Source organism: Anoplopoma fimbria, chromosome 21, assembly GCF_027596085.1.
Source record: "Anoplopoma fimbria isolate UVic2021 breed Golden Eagle Sablefish chromosome 21, Afim_UVic_2022, whole genome shotgun sequence".
Taxonomy (NCBI): domain Eukaryota; kingdom Metazoa; phylum Chordata; class Actinopteri; order Perciformes; family Anoplopomatidae; genus Anoplopoma; species Anoplopoma fimbria.
Window position 1 is genome coordinate 18,104,435 of NC_072469.1, and position 16,531 is coordinate 18,120,965.

The 16,531-nt window shown below is 38.9% G+C and overlaps 1 protein-coding gene across 3 annotated transcripts; it reads left to right on the forward strand.

The window, feature by feature from the left end:
* Positions 1 to 8,224: 8,224 nt before the first annotated feature.
* Positions 8,225 to 15,967, forward strand: zc2hc1a (zinc finger, C2HC-type containing 1A). 3 transcript variants are annotated; one of them, XM_054623057.1, is made up of 10 exons: positions 8,225 to 8,307; positions 8,876 to 8,949; positions 9,559 to 9,675; positions 9,832 to 9,879; positions 11,768 to 11,909; positions 12,353 to 12,495; positions 13,463 to 13,568; positions 13,696 to 13,771; positions 14,002 to 14,106; positions 14,696 to 15,967. In XM_054623057.1, the coding sequence occupies exons 1-10, from the start codon at positions 8,289 to 8,291 to the stop codon at positions 14,823 to 14,825; spliced, it is 960 nt and encodes a 319-aa protein (XP_054479032.1). In that variant the 5' UTR covers positions 8,225 to 8,288; the 3' UTR covers positions 14,826 to 15,967. The 3 variants fall into 3 exon arrangements, with proteins under 3 accessions (XP_054479032.1, XP_054479033.1, XP_054479034.1); XM_054623058.1 differs by having other exon boundaries at positions 9,853 to 9,879; positions 14,696 to 15,965; XM_054623059.1 differs by lacking the exon at positions 9,832 to 9,879 and having other exon boundaries at positions 14,696 to 15,966.
* Positions 15,968 to 16,531: the final 564 nt, after the last annotated feature.

Genomic DNA, 16,531 nt, shown 5'->3' on the forward strand with positions numbered 1-16,531 from the left:
ACACTTGCCATTACCCAGCTTTGTTAGTTTTGGATAAGACATTTACTGTATATTGGCCAAGCTATTATACAGAACATACTGTATAGGATTATGTTATTATGGTGAAAAGTCAAACAGAACGTGTAAGAGAAGCATAGGAAGGGAAATGCATCATTCAGTATTAGCTTCATTACTGGCTACTGCATAACTTTAAAAACGAATTTAAGGTTTTATCAGGGTTTAGGTCCGCTTATCTGTTGTATCACAGAAAGCCATTATAACCCCAGAAGATCTTTAATGAGAATTTCTTTGTAACACATTAAAAAAGTATAGAATCGAATAGGCCTGCAATAACAATATCAATAACATCATAGAGCCCTTTAACCACAGTATCTATTCAGTTAGATATTAATAAAACTGTGCAATCTGGAAGCGAATGTAAGTAGAACATAGGTGTTTGTTGAGGTCAGATCATATGGGTACATGTTTCTGTGAGTGTAATCTATTGCCTGATTCATATGATCAATTTGACAAAATCAGATATAACAACTTGGAGATATTAAAGCTTACCTGCAGCCTATTCAACAGTTATTGGGAATTCTATAAAAAAAAATCCCACTGAAGTATTTGTGTATTCCACAAAGTCCTCATCACAAGGACACCGAATACTGTAAACTATTTTAACATTATATTATTGCATTCAGTGTTTATTTGTGAAAACCCTTTTGTCATGTATTTATTGAGTAATGTTTCATAGAAATTAAAAGTTTAATAACATCTGTATGACAGCCGTCTTTAATCACCGTATGTAATGCCTAAGTTGGTTATCAGCACTATCTTTTGTGTTACATTTGTTTACAATAAGGCACCAATACGATCACGTAGGTAAACAATCATAACTATCCAATCACAGAAACCTTAATCCGCATTAATGGGTAATCACATTGACACAATTGACCAGTGGTATGGCTCCCCTGTTGCTGGATATCAGGTCTAAGGTTGACCACTAGAATGAGATAAAGACCATGATTACTCAGCCCTGTAATCCGTGGAAAAGACAAAATTCATTGACCCATCATGACGCAATTTAAAATATCACCTGTGAGATTTAATCGCATATTCGAACTAAAGTTGGCAAAATAAAATCTAAGGGCATTTATAAGTCATTGACAACAATATGTAAAATACAACATGATCATGGGTGCTCTAGGTCACCCGCAGTGCAGCACTACTCGTCATTAAAACACACTATACCTGCCTCAATTATTCTTGACCTGTACATATAATGTAAAAATGCCCAATTCTACAATTCTACAATAAACAGTAACATAATACATTATAAATAACACACTAGTGTACTCGAGTGCAATCAGTGTAACTGCAAATATGAAAACCAACTCATATTTAAAATACATCCTTACACACACATTCGCAGTTACACATTTGGATATGCTAAACGGCAGTGTATTGACCTATTGACCTCCTAGGATAACCAGGACACATTATACTGTGGACACTTCTTTGTGAAGGCTATGAAAAACTTGATATAACTTTGTACACCTTGTACTAAGAAGATAACTCCTGTATATGTCACAAAAAGGGCTGGTTTATATTTGCAAGGTCAGGGGTCAATGTGCAAGAGCAAAGCAAGAAACATGGCAACTAGCCAGTGAAACAGAACAAAGTTGTTCTTTCGCCTCGCTTTTTGCCTTGATCATGTTGACAGAGTGATAGAGCAGATCAAGATTGTTACTGGCTAAACGCTGTATGTCCTGTGTTTAAATATATATTTAAAGCAAAAGTGCCAGATCGCAGCGTCATTTACACACTTTCTTTTCAATTGAATCAGTGGCTTCTAAGATATCACACCTGACGTGGATAAACAAACAAACACAAAAAAAAACAATACCATCCTCACTTTGGATGTTCAGTTTAACTTTGAAAACACTGGAGTGTTACTGAAACATAACGTCCAGCAAGTTCACCCAAAATTCGATAGATAGATAAGGCTAGGAGAATTATGTCCCAAAATAAACACAAAAATAATTTAGGGAGATTGGAAATAGTCAACAGTGAGCACTGATAGTGGGAGAACACGTGTGCAGGTGTAGATGCAGAGGAACAGTAGGTGTCCAATCACTGTCCTCGGTTCCCTGGAAGTGTTTCAGCCGCATCACTGGCGATGAGCGGAGGGAAGACAACATTCTAATTCGGTTGAAACATTTAAGCCTGCCCCAAAAACCATGAACCTTGGCCTCTCTTCTCGTCCCTCCCTTTCCTCTCAGGACTATGACAGTCAAACTGGGCTGGTTTTAGTTTTCAAAGTCATGCTGTGTTCACCATGCATCACATCCAATCTCACATCAGCAGCCATGACGGAAAGGCAGCAGAAAGAAAAAGGAGGCTTTTTAAGGAAATTGGAACACACCCAAGTGCAAAAGGGAAACTGCGCTGTGGTCGCCATAGCAATGACTTCCTGACGGCGGGAGGGTGGCAGAAGGGGATTTGCTATGTCTGTTCACAATCATTTAATACAAGTGGCCAGTTAGAGGCCTAGTATACATGGATCAGGGAGACAAAAAGAAGCGTTTGTTTGAGTCCACAAATGTCAGTTTAGGTTCCCTCAGCTTGAGTCTCCTCTTCTTTAGCTGGAGAGCCCTGGCTTTTCTCAGTGTTTGCTCCCTCATCACCTAACAGACAGAGAGGAAGAGGGACAGAGAGGGACAGACAGTCAGTTTCACACATTAGGAACTACGTATTAAATCAGCAATGCGAATGAGGTTGTGTAAATCAGGGATTAAGTAAGTAAACAGCGGGAACAGTAGTCACCAAGGTAGAACCATGGAAGGATCAACTCACAGTGGCTTATGTTTAAAGTCATGTAAATATACTCTGTACTGAATAGTAATTTAGGTCTTAAAATGATATCTACCCCCTTTCCTTCACTGAGAAATCCAGAATATGCTAGTTGCTTATCACGACACAAGTACAATAAACACAACACACACTTAAGTATCAGCAACCAGGATCTAGGACAACAAGCTATATATAGCGTGCTTTGCAGGTGAGGCCAATGGGATTCCCACCCACCAGCGTGAATGTTGGGAAACACCAAGGACAGCCCCAGACTCAGCATCATGAACAGAATATATGAAATAAGATAATATATACGATGTAAGATGTCGCCTACTTCAATGAAAAGTTCATTTTCAGTGTTTGTCTACTGTAGGTTGCAAGTTTCCACGTTACACACATGTATACTGAGCCCTCCAAACTAGTTGTGATAAGACATCTAAGTGAAGTAAAGCTAAACACATGTTTGAGTGGATGGGGAATTTGATTTTGATGATGCTTTTTTTCTCTTGGTGATGAATGACAGAGCGTTTTGGATTCATTCAATACCAATTCTTGCAATAAAAAGCTACAAACAAAAATGCAAACTTTAGGCTTTTGGCATCCCCTTGTGGTAGTATTAACAATGACACTGCAATGTCCAGTGTTCATGCACACACCATACCCTTGATGGATTGCAACGCATTTTAATGTTAGTAACATTATCCTTTTCAATTGTTTCCTATCCTGGCCCCTGTGGAAATATGTGTCACAATGTCTGCCTCACTTGTGCATATTGCTGCTCATTCTGCCACTCTGTCCCCCTCTTTAGCAACATTTTTACTATTATTTCCAAGGTTCCTTTAATGCCATTTTCCATCCATCCACCAGATGCTCCCAGACTTTCCCTCAATTCCCAATCACCTGACTGCCTAATCTGTCTACACACCTGTTGTCACTTTCCTCATTTTGCTGTTACCTGGTCATCCCGGCCCACCTACACACCTGCATCTCATTCCCCCATCATTCACTCCCTACATATTCAGCTGCATCTCCTTCATTCCCTTTTCAGATCGCCGTAGTGACGTTTCTCACCTGACTTGTTGATGTTGAGCTGTGCCAAACTCTGTGACAGGTCAGCGGGTCCCTCAGCTCCAGTGGCTGCTGGGATATCGTGGATGGCGTTCCTTCGGCCGGACCGCCGAGAGGAGATGAAGTCCTCATAGCTCGCCTCCACATCCGTCATTGCTGACACGCCTCACCATAGCAGGGCCTGGTGCACACAAATGCGCTACATTTATTTTTAGGAAAAAGACTGAATGCTCAGAATTTGCACAGTTTATCCTAAGCAGCTTTGTGCAATAGATGCATGGTCTGTTTATGTTGACATAGAAACGGTGACACGGAGGGTTACCCATGCACCAATTCAATACATCCCTCCCTCCTCTTATTTTATGATCTAATCCCTGATTAATCCATTTTAATCTCAGTTTAGGGTACACAGAGGAGACAGATTCTGCAGAAGGAATTGGCTACTTGGTAGTGGAGTGGGAAACACAATTCAGGGTGCTCTTGAACTGATAAAATACAGCAACCCAAAACACACACTCAAAGGGGTAATTGTGGCACAAGGGAGGACAGTACTGTATTCAAATGTCATCCCACTTGGAATGAGCATGGAGCAGGACGGGAGCTGTGTTGCCACAGATATTTAGGTTAAACCCCTCTGTTGACAATCTAACACTCTGTATTAATCTGCTTGAGTGAGGCTGCCCTTCAGCAACTAGCTTCTGGCTTCCCTATCACATTTTCACTAATTACATTTTTTTTTTTTTTTTTTTTTTACGTAACCGGTCAAATTTTATATATATACGATTTAAACTACAAAGAAAAACAAGCGTTTCTGACACTTGATATCCCCTTGGACATTCGCTGGATAGTTTGGGTTTTACTCAGTTCCTTTTGGGGTTTTATCTAATAGGAAAATTTACAAAACGACCTCAGCTCCCACATCAAATTGTGGCTGTTTCTAGAGCCGAGCAGAATGTGATTGACCGTGGCTATTTCTGGATGCCTCCTATGTCATCATCTGAGCATGCTCCCACTCAGCTGTCATTCTCAAAATGCTGTTAAGACATGCAAGACCCAAGAGATGGTGTCCATATACAATTGTCAGCCTCAACATGGGGAAGCAAGTTACACAGGATGACTGTTCTCTAATGTAAAAGCAGAGTTTTAGTGTATCATGTCCGAGCCAAACAGTGCTGATAGTGTATTTTTGCAAAAAGTACAAATATCTGCATGATAAGGATACTGTTAGACCTTAAGAGGATAAATGGAAAATCAAACCACAATCAAACTGGATAAAGTACATTTAGCCAATATGCTATGCTACAACAGGCAACTATGCACCGATGTCCTGAACAATCATAAGAAACATTTATTCATAATCATAAGTAAACTTGCCATTTGTATTAATGCTTGTTTGATTTTGTCTTAAGAATATTATGACTTTATTAAATTACGATATGTTATAGATTACTTTTTTCTCAAGCTGTTACAACTTCTCAGTACAGAAAGTTTTGAATATGAGCAGACATCTTGCTGAAACACAAATGAGCTCTGGGATTTATAAATTAAATTAAATTAATTAGTGTATCATTGAGGTGAATAGGTGCCACATGTACATTTAAAGAGGTTATGACTACTCCTGAAGAGCCCGAGAGCCTTACTGTATTATAGTCATTATATTCTGAGTTGTCACCTTGTGGCTGAATGTTGTTATCTTTTAAATAAATAAAAAGACATTTCCACTATAAGCTGGTGCATAAAAATCGACGAGAATCGACTGAAGAGGTAGTTTTATTTGAAGCCAAAAGTGAAAACAAATCTTGGCATTTCATTTCATATGTATATACTCTATGAAATATGAATTGACAGTTTACATAATTTAGTCACGCTGTTGCACCCATGAAGTAGAACATAAGCCGTTCAGCAGTGTGTATGTATGTGTGTGTGTGTGTGTGTGTGTGTGTGTGTGTGTGTGTGTGTGTGTGTGTGTGTGTGTGTGTGTGTGTGTGTGTGTGTGTGTGCTCAGACAGAATGTGTCCTGTCCTTGCAGAGGCATGCTCTGCTGTCCTTACTGCGAGGGGGAACCAGAGCACAGCTGGCCTGAACAACAATATATCTATCACATACTCCGAGCAAATATTTCAGAATCAAATCACTAAATAATACAGCAGGCCAGCAGACTGTGTCCTCTCTGTCACTGACTAAAAGGTTGGCTGCTCCTGGTCTGCAACCTTTTGATTAGTTGCCAAACAGAACAGTTGCAGGGGAGTGAAGCCCCATAAAACTTATGCATGTTATTCAAACTGGGTATTTGTTAGTCTGTGTGTGTGTGTGTGTGTGTGTGTGTGTGTGTGTGTGTGTGTGTGTGTGTGTGTGTGTGTGTATGACAGGGCTAGTAATGTAGCCAATTAAATGCCATAATTCTGTATGAGCTGCCATTGAAACCCTTAATTTGAGCAGTTTAAAAACAATATAATCCATTAAGGGCTAAGTGGAGGCGCTGCAGCGCATCAAGTGTCTCTGACAAATCACTGTAATCACAGTAAAGACCTAACCTTTACAAAAAGACATGCCATTTATCGACACGCTCATACTGTTTCTAATAATAATAATAATAATAATAATAATAATAATAATGATAATAATAATAATAATAATAATAATAATAATAATAATAATAATAATAATAAAAAAATCAACAGCAATATGTCTTTCACCTTAGACAAAGACTCCCATTGAGATCATTCAGTGCCAGTTAACGCCTGCGTGGTTAACGTTACACATGGAATTATGATGCATGCACACTCCATTCCTACTATTATTATTAATTATTATTATTATTATTATTATTATTTATTATTATTATCATCAGCAAGGTACCTGTTTGGGGGCAATGGACTTCCCAGTATTCGCAGGGGTTAATCACATCAGGTTGAATGCCACTCCGGAATTCCACACACGACAGGATTTACTATTGTGAAGCTAATGCCAGAATGCAACTACTTCCGGCTGCATTTTCAAAATAAAGCCCTTTGTTGTGAAGTAAAACAGCATGAAACAGTGCGGGCTGGAGATTAACTTTTTGCATCACCTGCCAAATGACCTGCTCCCGGAATATCCAGTGGTTAATTTATTTATTTTGATGGTATAAACTAGATTAGTGCTTGCATCCATTAAACGTATGTATCGGTAAAAAAAAACAAAAGAACTAGGTTAATAGGACTTTATATCAAAGTGGCATACACTAACATTACCAATGAAAGTCAAAATGGTCAGATGACAGAAGAACAAACAGGGCAATTATTGTGTGAGTGTGTGTGGCACAGAGAGAGAGAGAGAGAGAGAGATCACATAGAGCAGAGAACCAGTGTGAAAACAGTGATCTTGTTGTGCCAGTCAGTAACACGTTGACTGTGGTCTCATAGCATCTGGCTGTGAATTACTCCATTCAGATGACACATTTGCCAAATATGCCAAACAGGGAACTTCCGACTGTTTGAGCCAACAAATGCAACAAGGGAATACAATAGTTTCATTGTTTGGGAGCTGTGATCACAGTCATCTTTAAAGGAGGTCCGTCAGCAGACAAGGTTTAAGTAAACCAATTTGTACAATTTTTGATTGTATGCAATAAGTGTAAAAAGGCCTTCTTACAATAAAATAAATACTAATTGTTCTATCTTTCAGGGTAACGTGTGCATTTCTATTCATTATATTGTTGTTCGGCCCTTGCAGCTCCAGAATTTACTAGATTTCAGTCAAATGAGGGAGGGTGATCATTGCCTGATATTAAAATTGCTTATTACTTGGTTTAATGTAATGCCAAACCCTCGCTGAACCCCACGGGCTGAGCCGTGCGGTGACATCCAATGAAATACTCGGATGTTGGCACATGAAGCGGCACCACACAATCCAGTTGCTATTGGAAGCCAAAGATCAGTAAAGTCAAGATACTTCACTCTCAATTCCAGCCCTTGAAAACCAGTGTCTGTAAAACCGACACACCCGAATTATAATGTCACAGGTAAGATCCTACGAACGGAATATGAATAACTATATAGGACGGCATCTAGATGATACATAGATTAACTGATATCATGAGTAAATGTTCGCAAAACAACACGCTAAAAATAAGACATAGCCATATTTTGCATATGTGAAAGGAACCTCCTAAATGTGTAGTTGTCACAACACTATCAGTGACCTACCGAGACCCCATTTATTGCTGCATTCCGCATGTATTGTAATTGTAATGTTTCTGGAGAGATAGAGTTTATGTTACCAATTTGAGACTGTGCCCTCCGTATTTGAGCCAACCCGGAAGTAAGTAGGAGGGAATCCTCTCAGTTCCACTCGCTGCTTTTGCCCGTCTGTAACAACAGCAGCATCAGACAAGAGATAACCTAATGATGGAAGAATTTGAAGGTGAGTTAAAATCCCGTCTATGTGTTTATTTATATCGATGTTTCATTTCATTTTTATCATTTCAAATTGGCGAATTCATTTTTGTTCAGCGACCTCTTTTTTTTTTTTTTTGTGTGTGTGTGGGATTTAGCCCAAGTAAGTAATGCTAGGTACCGTCAGGGCCAAAGATGAAGCTAGCGGCCACTGTGTCTGAATGGGTGTGATCCCTTTATTAGCCATAGGAGCTATCCAGTGTTAGCATGCTGCTAACCAATGCAACCTTGGCATGAGTTAAAGCAGATTAAGGTTATGTCTTCCGTACCATTATGCCAACAGTAAGAATATTTAAACGACCTTTTTTGAATCTGAAACATTTGCTAACGTTACTCTCTGACTGACGTTACTTCCAGTCTGTTTCTCAGCATTTGGAAAATAATGGTGGAAGGCGTGTACTAACAAACCCAATGTTTGTCTACACATGATCATTTTAACAGTAAGAAGAAAAGGTGTCCAGCTGTGGTCTATTTCTGTTTTCTGTGATATTAAACTTCCTTGACTTTAATCAGGATTGAATCTTTTATTCTTGCAGACAGTGATGCTCCTCCTGCTGTGGATCTGACTCAGTGTGGCACCTGTCAAAGATGGTTCTTCCCTAAAGTCCTGGTAAAAAAAAAAAAAAATACAAGCACTCCATGGCCATTTGTATCATTCCTTAATAGAGATATAAACTGATGTGCTGTAATAACCCCATGAACAGTACAGTGTTTTAAGAGAAGGAACTTTTTATGTTCATTCAAAATTTGAGACTTGATAAATAGTTGATAATTAAGAATACGCTAAGAAAATGTTTTCCACATTTATTTTCAGCTGATGGCATATCAGCTGTTTGGATGTGTTATTTGCTTAAATCCAAATAGCCAGTAGGACCCTTTTGAAGGGTGGGTTTTAACAAAGTACTAAAGCTTTTTGCTAAAGCCACCGACTAGATTATTTAAAACCCTGACCGAGGACCTGCTGTAGTGCTAAAATGTATTGTCAAACTTGAGTCAAGGATTGCAGATTGTAGATAGTAGTTTGTTGCTATGTAATGGAATTGGTTACCAAGGAATCAAACCCCCGAAAAATAAGTAAGCACAGTCAATGCGATTGAAACAAAAAGGCAGATAGGTTAATAGCAAGGCACACATCTCAAATGTTTCCAAAAAACATGTAGAAACAGATTAGGTTTGTGTAGTTTTCGTGTTTTGTGCATCATTTTTTCTCTTCCTACAGGAGAAGCATGCGAAAATCTGCCAGAAGTCCGCAACCAAAAGGAGGAAGGTTTTTGACTCTAGTCGACAGAGAGCTGAGGGTACAGACCTCCCCACGCTCAAACCCATCAAACCAAGGGTAAGACTACACCCTAGGAGGGGGATGGATATCCAAATCATAATTTCCAATAGATTATTAATAGGAAGAGAAAAGCTGCTCAACGTTGTACATCTCAGTGTGGAATCTCTGTCAGAAAATTACTGCAAGAACATTATAATGACTAAATAAATTTAGGCACTTTCAATTGTATTTCAGTCAAAAGGTTCCTCTTCTACTGGGAAAGTAAGTTGATTCATATTTCTTTCTTTTGTCCTTTTTTCGTGTGAGCATTCGATTTTAGTGGCGCAGTTAATCCGCTGAAGCCCAAATGGCATTCACTCACTGTTTCTGGCTTCATAAATATCGGTTTCCTCTCTTGGAGCCGTTGGCTTAAATAGTCTGGAGGCATGTCAACTCAAACTGCTGGTAGTATTAGTTTAATAAAAACACTGAATCAGTGGTATTTTCCTTAACTTTCCTGAACTGACAATCTTCAAATGTAGCCCATTATATTTTGATTTTCTTTGACCATTACTGTGTTGACAGTATTCCCTCTATCTTTTCAAGCTGCACTAATTCTTTTGAACCTCTTGTAGACTTGTACTCTTACTCTTTGACAACTCACCTTAAGAAAACAGAACTTTTCATACACACAACCATCATAGTCATAAACTCCCAAGGCACTTAAAAGAGCAGTGTGTAACATTTAAGAAATGGGAATATAACATTCTTTTCTTTCATTAGTGTATAATGTCCTGAAACTTTGAATGGTTATGTTTTTGTTAGTTTATAAAAAGCCATTTATATCTACATGGGAGCAGGTCCTCTTCCAGTCCGCCGTTTTGCACCACCATGTTTCTACAGCAGCTCAGAATGGACAAGCCAAACACATACGTTTCCTCTGCTCTCCCTGTCGGGGCTGAGCTCTACCAACTACATAAACACTAAGACAAAAGCACACACGGAACTAAGTAGTTTAAAACAGGAGTATTTAGTTGGTTGTAATCTGGAACCCCACCACTAGATGCCCTTAAATCACACACACTCTCAGGTATTTCTGACTAACAGAGACTTGCTAATCACTACGATTGTAATTGTGCCCAGTTTGAAGTCTGTTGCCTGGCAGTTGTTAAGATGTCATCTACTACATATATATTCCTTTTTTTCTTCTTTCTATGGTCTTTGCTTGAATTAACAGCTGCAAATTCACTCTGTCCTTCCACTGGAATAACAGTATTCACAGTTTTCTGGCATGAACAGGACAACACAGAATCACACCGGTTTTAATGTGATTCTTTCTGTACCACACATAATGTGGCAATTTGGAAATCCTTAAATAGGAGCCTATCATGATAAAAATGTTGATTGAGTTATCAGAATTAACAATTATATAGAAATGTATCACATAGTCAAGATCTTGAGGAATAAGGAATATACTGTAACTGGTGAATGGTTAGAGGGAGTATAGGACAATTAGCTTCAGTTCTCCCACAATCGTCTTTATTTGTCAGGCACACATGCTTAATGAACTGGAGACTAACTGTATAGGAGGAAGTAGGAAGTCAGTACCAGCGGGCCTATCATTTTGCCACAGAAACAGCTCAGAGGATGCTCACTGAACTACTTCTGTCAGAAATGATCAGCTTTCGATAAGACTCTGACTGCCACTATGTAAAGGGAGGGGATTTTTTTGGGGGGGGAATAGAAACTTAATTAATTTGTTAAGGGAGTCGGAATCATGTTGTTAAAAGCTGCATTCAGTACAACCACAAATTAAATTAAATACATTTTCTGGCTTAAATAAGAGAGAAATAGGATTATAATCGTTTTTGGTCAGAAAATTTCAGATTGCATCTGTTTTTTTAGGTTTCCAGGTGGCACAGTAGCATGTTCTTACTTTTAGATCATTTGAAAAGAGAGTAGCGAGAGACACTTAGGTGACCTTATTTTCAAAGCATCTAGTTTTCAATGTGCACATTAATAATCAGGACACATTCAGTTCAAGTATTAACAATGAGTTATAAGGTTTACCATGACAGCATCAATAGCTGTCTAAGGTTGTGGTTAATAAATCCACAGAAAAACATGCTGGTGTAACGATGCGTCTCGTGTGTGTGTTTCCTCCCGCCAGCCAGAACCTCCTAAGAAGCCATCCAACTGGCGCAAGAAACATGACGACTTCATCGCCACCATCCGGGCTGCCAAGGTCATCACTCAGGTCATGAAGGATGGAGGACCACTACCCCCACCTCCTCCTCCTACGTATGACCCAGGTAACATATAGCTCTTAGGAGAGTGGAATAAAGCAAGAAACAGAAGAATGACATTAACAAACTTTGTGATTGTTTACGGTTACTCCTTACTGTTAAGTAACTCTTTATAATGAACAAATTAGCTCCTTACCAGTGCTCGTAATTGAGGTCTGGTTATTATTATTATTTATTTTTTTTACACAGTCGAGTTTGTGAAATGAGAAGCACAAAATACTGACAAATTTGAATGATGGGCTTGATATGTTTTTGTCTCAGAATGTCGAATCCCAAATTAAAATGTAACTCTATTAAGTGTACAGTTGCAAGAAAAAAAGAAAATCACACATACAAGGCATAACTTCGTCACGCAGTAGTACTTAAAACTGTCATTTTATACAGGATTTATGTCACTTTTTTGGGGTGGTTTTATGTGTATTTTCTCACTAACCTGTTTTGTCTATTAGACTATGTCCAGTGCCCTCACTGTCAGCGGAGGTTCAATCAGGGTGCAGCTGACAGACACATGAAGTTCTGCCAGGAGCAGGCCGCCCGAATGCCCACCAAGGGCAAGTTAGGAGAGGCCAAGAAGGCTCCTGGTCGCACACCGGTACACGCACGCACACACTGCACCGCTAAGTATTTGTGCACACGAACAGACAATTTGTGTAATTGTTAGACAATGTATTTTACTTAAGTTGACTTTGGTGGAATTGTCTAAATTAGATTTTTTTCTAAATCCAGCATCACAACTTTGATTTCCCATCGTAAATCTGGTTGTGTGCTAAACATAAAACATTGAAACCTGCATTGCAAAATTTGATCCTATGAAAAAATATTTGATTCATTGCACATGCAGCTCTCATCTAACAATAAGAACTGCTGTGTTTACCCACAGTGTTCATAACAATTAGAGTGTATGTGTAGATGACAACGCAGCCACTCTCGTCCAAATACTTGGCCAGCCATTTCTCAATCTTATGTTATTTATAATTCTTTACAAATTAAGAAGTGCTGTTTGTGAATTCATAATAATTCCTTTTCCAATATTACCATTGTTAGACGCCCGCTTTGCAGCAGGCGTAGAATTACCAGTCACTTAGCAACAGCAATGGCACATGACTGGAAGTTAATTAGGAAGCCAATAAAAACCGCAGGGTCCAAACCATTTTGGCTTTTTTCCATCATAATGAGAAAAAACATTGTTTACCAGTGTGGCATGGTGGAGTACATTTTCTTTATATTTGCTTTGGATCCGTGTCGCTCAGTCAGTGTTAACAACTCTCACATTTTCTTCCCCACAGCATTTAAAGACATATTTCTTTACAGGCTTGTAAAGAAAGACCATTAAACATATTTGCATATTTTAAGGTATCACTGTGCATACCAAATGTTCACACACATGTACAAACCACCAAGTGTGACCTGTGTGTCCGATCCCTATTTCTGTGTCTCCAAGAGGAGTGACTTTGTTGATGCTTTGCATCCCATGATCTTCCGGGGCCAATGTTTTGTTGTTTTGTATAAGCTACTTATTTAATTTCCATTGTCTCTCTCGCTCTCTCTCTTTCTCTCAGAGCAAGCCTCCTGCTCCTGTTAAGAAGGCCAACTCTCCTGCTGTGTCAAGCATCCCTTCACCCTCCTCTCGTTTACCCCAGAGATCAGGCCTCGGACAGCCCACTGGTATGAGCGTAGCTGTGTTGATCGTGCATCGCGGGGTGTTCCAGTTTATTTTGACCATTTTTTTTTTTTTTTTTTTTTTAAATGAAATGACTCTGCTTCTCTTAGGCTTTTCTCTCTTCTGCTCTAGGGATCCCATCTAGTAAGGCCTCTTCTGCAGGTTCAGTAAGGAGTAATCCCTCTGGCCTCACAAGCCCTCCATCAGGGTCAGTGCTCACTCATGGTGCTCATATGAAGATATTGTTAACACTATGATTGACTTAATTGATGGCTTCATAAGAATAACAGGTTACATCTATGAATACAGTGGGTCAACTCAAATGTGAGTTTTGTACCTGAAAATTACAGTTTCAAGCTTCGATCTGTCTTTACAAACCCAAGTGGTTTGCATTTTTCACACCCTTGTCTTTCTTCTCCTTCTGTTTTTCCCTCTCAGTGTGGGAATTAAGACTCGAGCGGTCTGCTCTGGCTATGGCCCTGTGAGGAACACTCAGTCGGGAACAGCAATCAACAAGAAGAAAGTAGACACCTACATATCTCGGTGAGCCAGTTAACTTATAGGTTTGCTAAAAAAAAAAAGCAAAGAGAGAATGAATGAAACGGCAAAATACCATATTGTGCTTTATTAGTGTATTGCATACAGATAGAGGACATTCAGGTCCCATTCAGTAACGTTTGTTTAAACAACAGGTTACTGAATGGCGCTTAATGTGCGCAGTCTAGCAGAATGGTGCCTTAAACAAAAGAGGCTGTACATCTTGCATAATTATGATGTCACTAATAATGCAAGCCGTACAGCTCCGGGTTGTGTTTACTTAGGTGATAGTAATGCTGACACTCTCAGCTTAATAAAATGAAGTAGTACACCTTGTGGGAAAGCATTTTTATCATCAAACTGACATGCTTACCTACTGTTAACACTAAAATATTTTCTACATTTGTTTGCATATTGTACTATCTCATATTGACTTAAATAATACAGTGAGCACGGCATACAGAGTATTTAAAATCCCTTCAACATTTAAACCGTTAATAATTATCACCAGCCCTGCACTAAAATATCATTATTAACAACTTAATGTAGTTATTTTCTAACCTTGCTACTTTGTCATCTTTGTTGAATTTCTCAGGAATGATGTCAATGACGGATTGGACAACGGTGGGATGAAGAACAAAGTCTGTCATGCTTGTGGGACCAAGTACCCGGTTGAATCCGCCAAATTCTGCTGCGAGTGTGGGGTCAGGAAGATGTGTATTTGATGGAGGTCAGGAGAGGGAGAAACTAGAAATATATGGGGATGCACTGGTATTCAAACTAGCATCGGAGAGGTTCACCAAAGCTAATCAGTCTTTATTTGCACGCTTGTGGGTCTAATTTCACGGCAGTAAAGTGGTCTACGGTGTTTTCTTTTTTTCGTGGCTGTTTAGTCTTCATGGAATTTGCTGGTCCATGCCACTTTATTCAGATTGTTTTTAGTGCGTCCTGCTTCATAGTATACAATTCTTGATCAGTACACATTCTTCCATTTGCATATCATAAATATAATAAACATAATCCACCATCAATTTATAGCATTTAGTCACTACGGTTACTGTGTCTTGCGGCTGATAGATTTCAGTGACAAAACTGATCTGGTATAAAGTTATGTGAAACTGTGTTAAAGTTCATGATACCATTAGCTGATGTAGCTAATGATACAGGAACAACCTCATTATTGTCAGTTAACCCTCCTTCTTACTGCGGGTACAGCATCGCGGCTGATTCCAACCGCTCATACACATGAACATTATTGCTGTGAAACTAGAGGGATTGACAACTGGACAATAATTCAGTTAAGCTGAGTCACTATCAGCAACTGAAAGCCAATAGTGCATCCTTAGAAGAGAATAGATATGAGTAAGAGAGAGAAGAGGTAGGTTGTAAAATTTGAATCAGGAGGTAAAGGGCTAGTGTTGGGTGACTCATTGGAAGGTGTGTGTGTTATTGCAAACTGTATCTCAATCCCAGTCAACCTTGATCTGAAATGCATTCCTTAATCCCATTTGCCTTTGCTTCCTCATAAAGAAAATATGTTCCAATTGAAGTGCAATATGATTCACTACTGAAGAAAATAGTGTGGTGTTCTAGAAAATTTCAGAAAGATTTCACCTTGTTTGTCTGAAACTGAACCGGCTGTTAAAAAGGTCAGTGCTCCCTTTAAAGCAACATTTGTTCCCAGCTCTCCTGTGGTTACCCTCACGGGCCTGATTTCTCAAGAAATATGTAGTATTTACTCAAACCTGTTTATCCCCCTTGATTTTATATACAGTGCAATTCATTATTTATTTTCTTAATCCATTTTAATTTTACTGAATGAAAAATGACTGCATCTCTTTTGTTAATGCTCAATGGAATTAAAATGTTTTTTCTCTGGAGTTGTATGAAACCTAACTGTACCCCCCCCGACAGTGTTTCTATTCAGTCTGTATTCAGTGCATTAAGGTATTTATGGTCAATAGTATCACTACAGTCATTTTAATATGAATGACACGATTTATTACCCCACACAGTTCATTAACAGGTGGGACGCTAGGAAGGAAAGGCCTCTCCTTGAGGTGCATAGGTAATAATCCTTAACCTCCACACTCTAAGAGTTATTAAGTATGATAATCTTAAATTCTATTCATGTACATGACAAGAAATGTACAAACTGACTTGGCAGGTGTGTTTTCCTGTGTTGATACGACAGCTGTTAGCCCTGATACAGACGGCTTGTGTATCTACCATCAATAAATAAATGTCTATGACGACAGCTGTGATGGAGTTATGTCTTTTGAAGAGAGAGGCAGCCGGACACATTACAGTAGATCATTTGGTGTAATAAGTACAAAGTAACACATTAGCCTTTACTTTAAGATATAAATATATATTTTGAAAACATATGCCATGTATATGCCAAACAGCAATTAGCTACATGATAATGCAT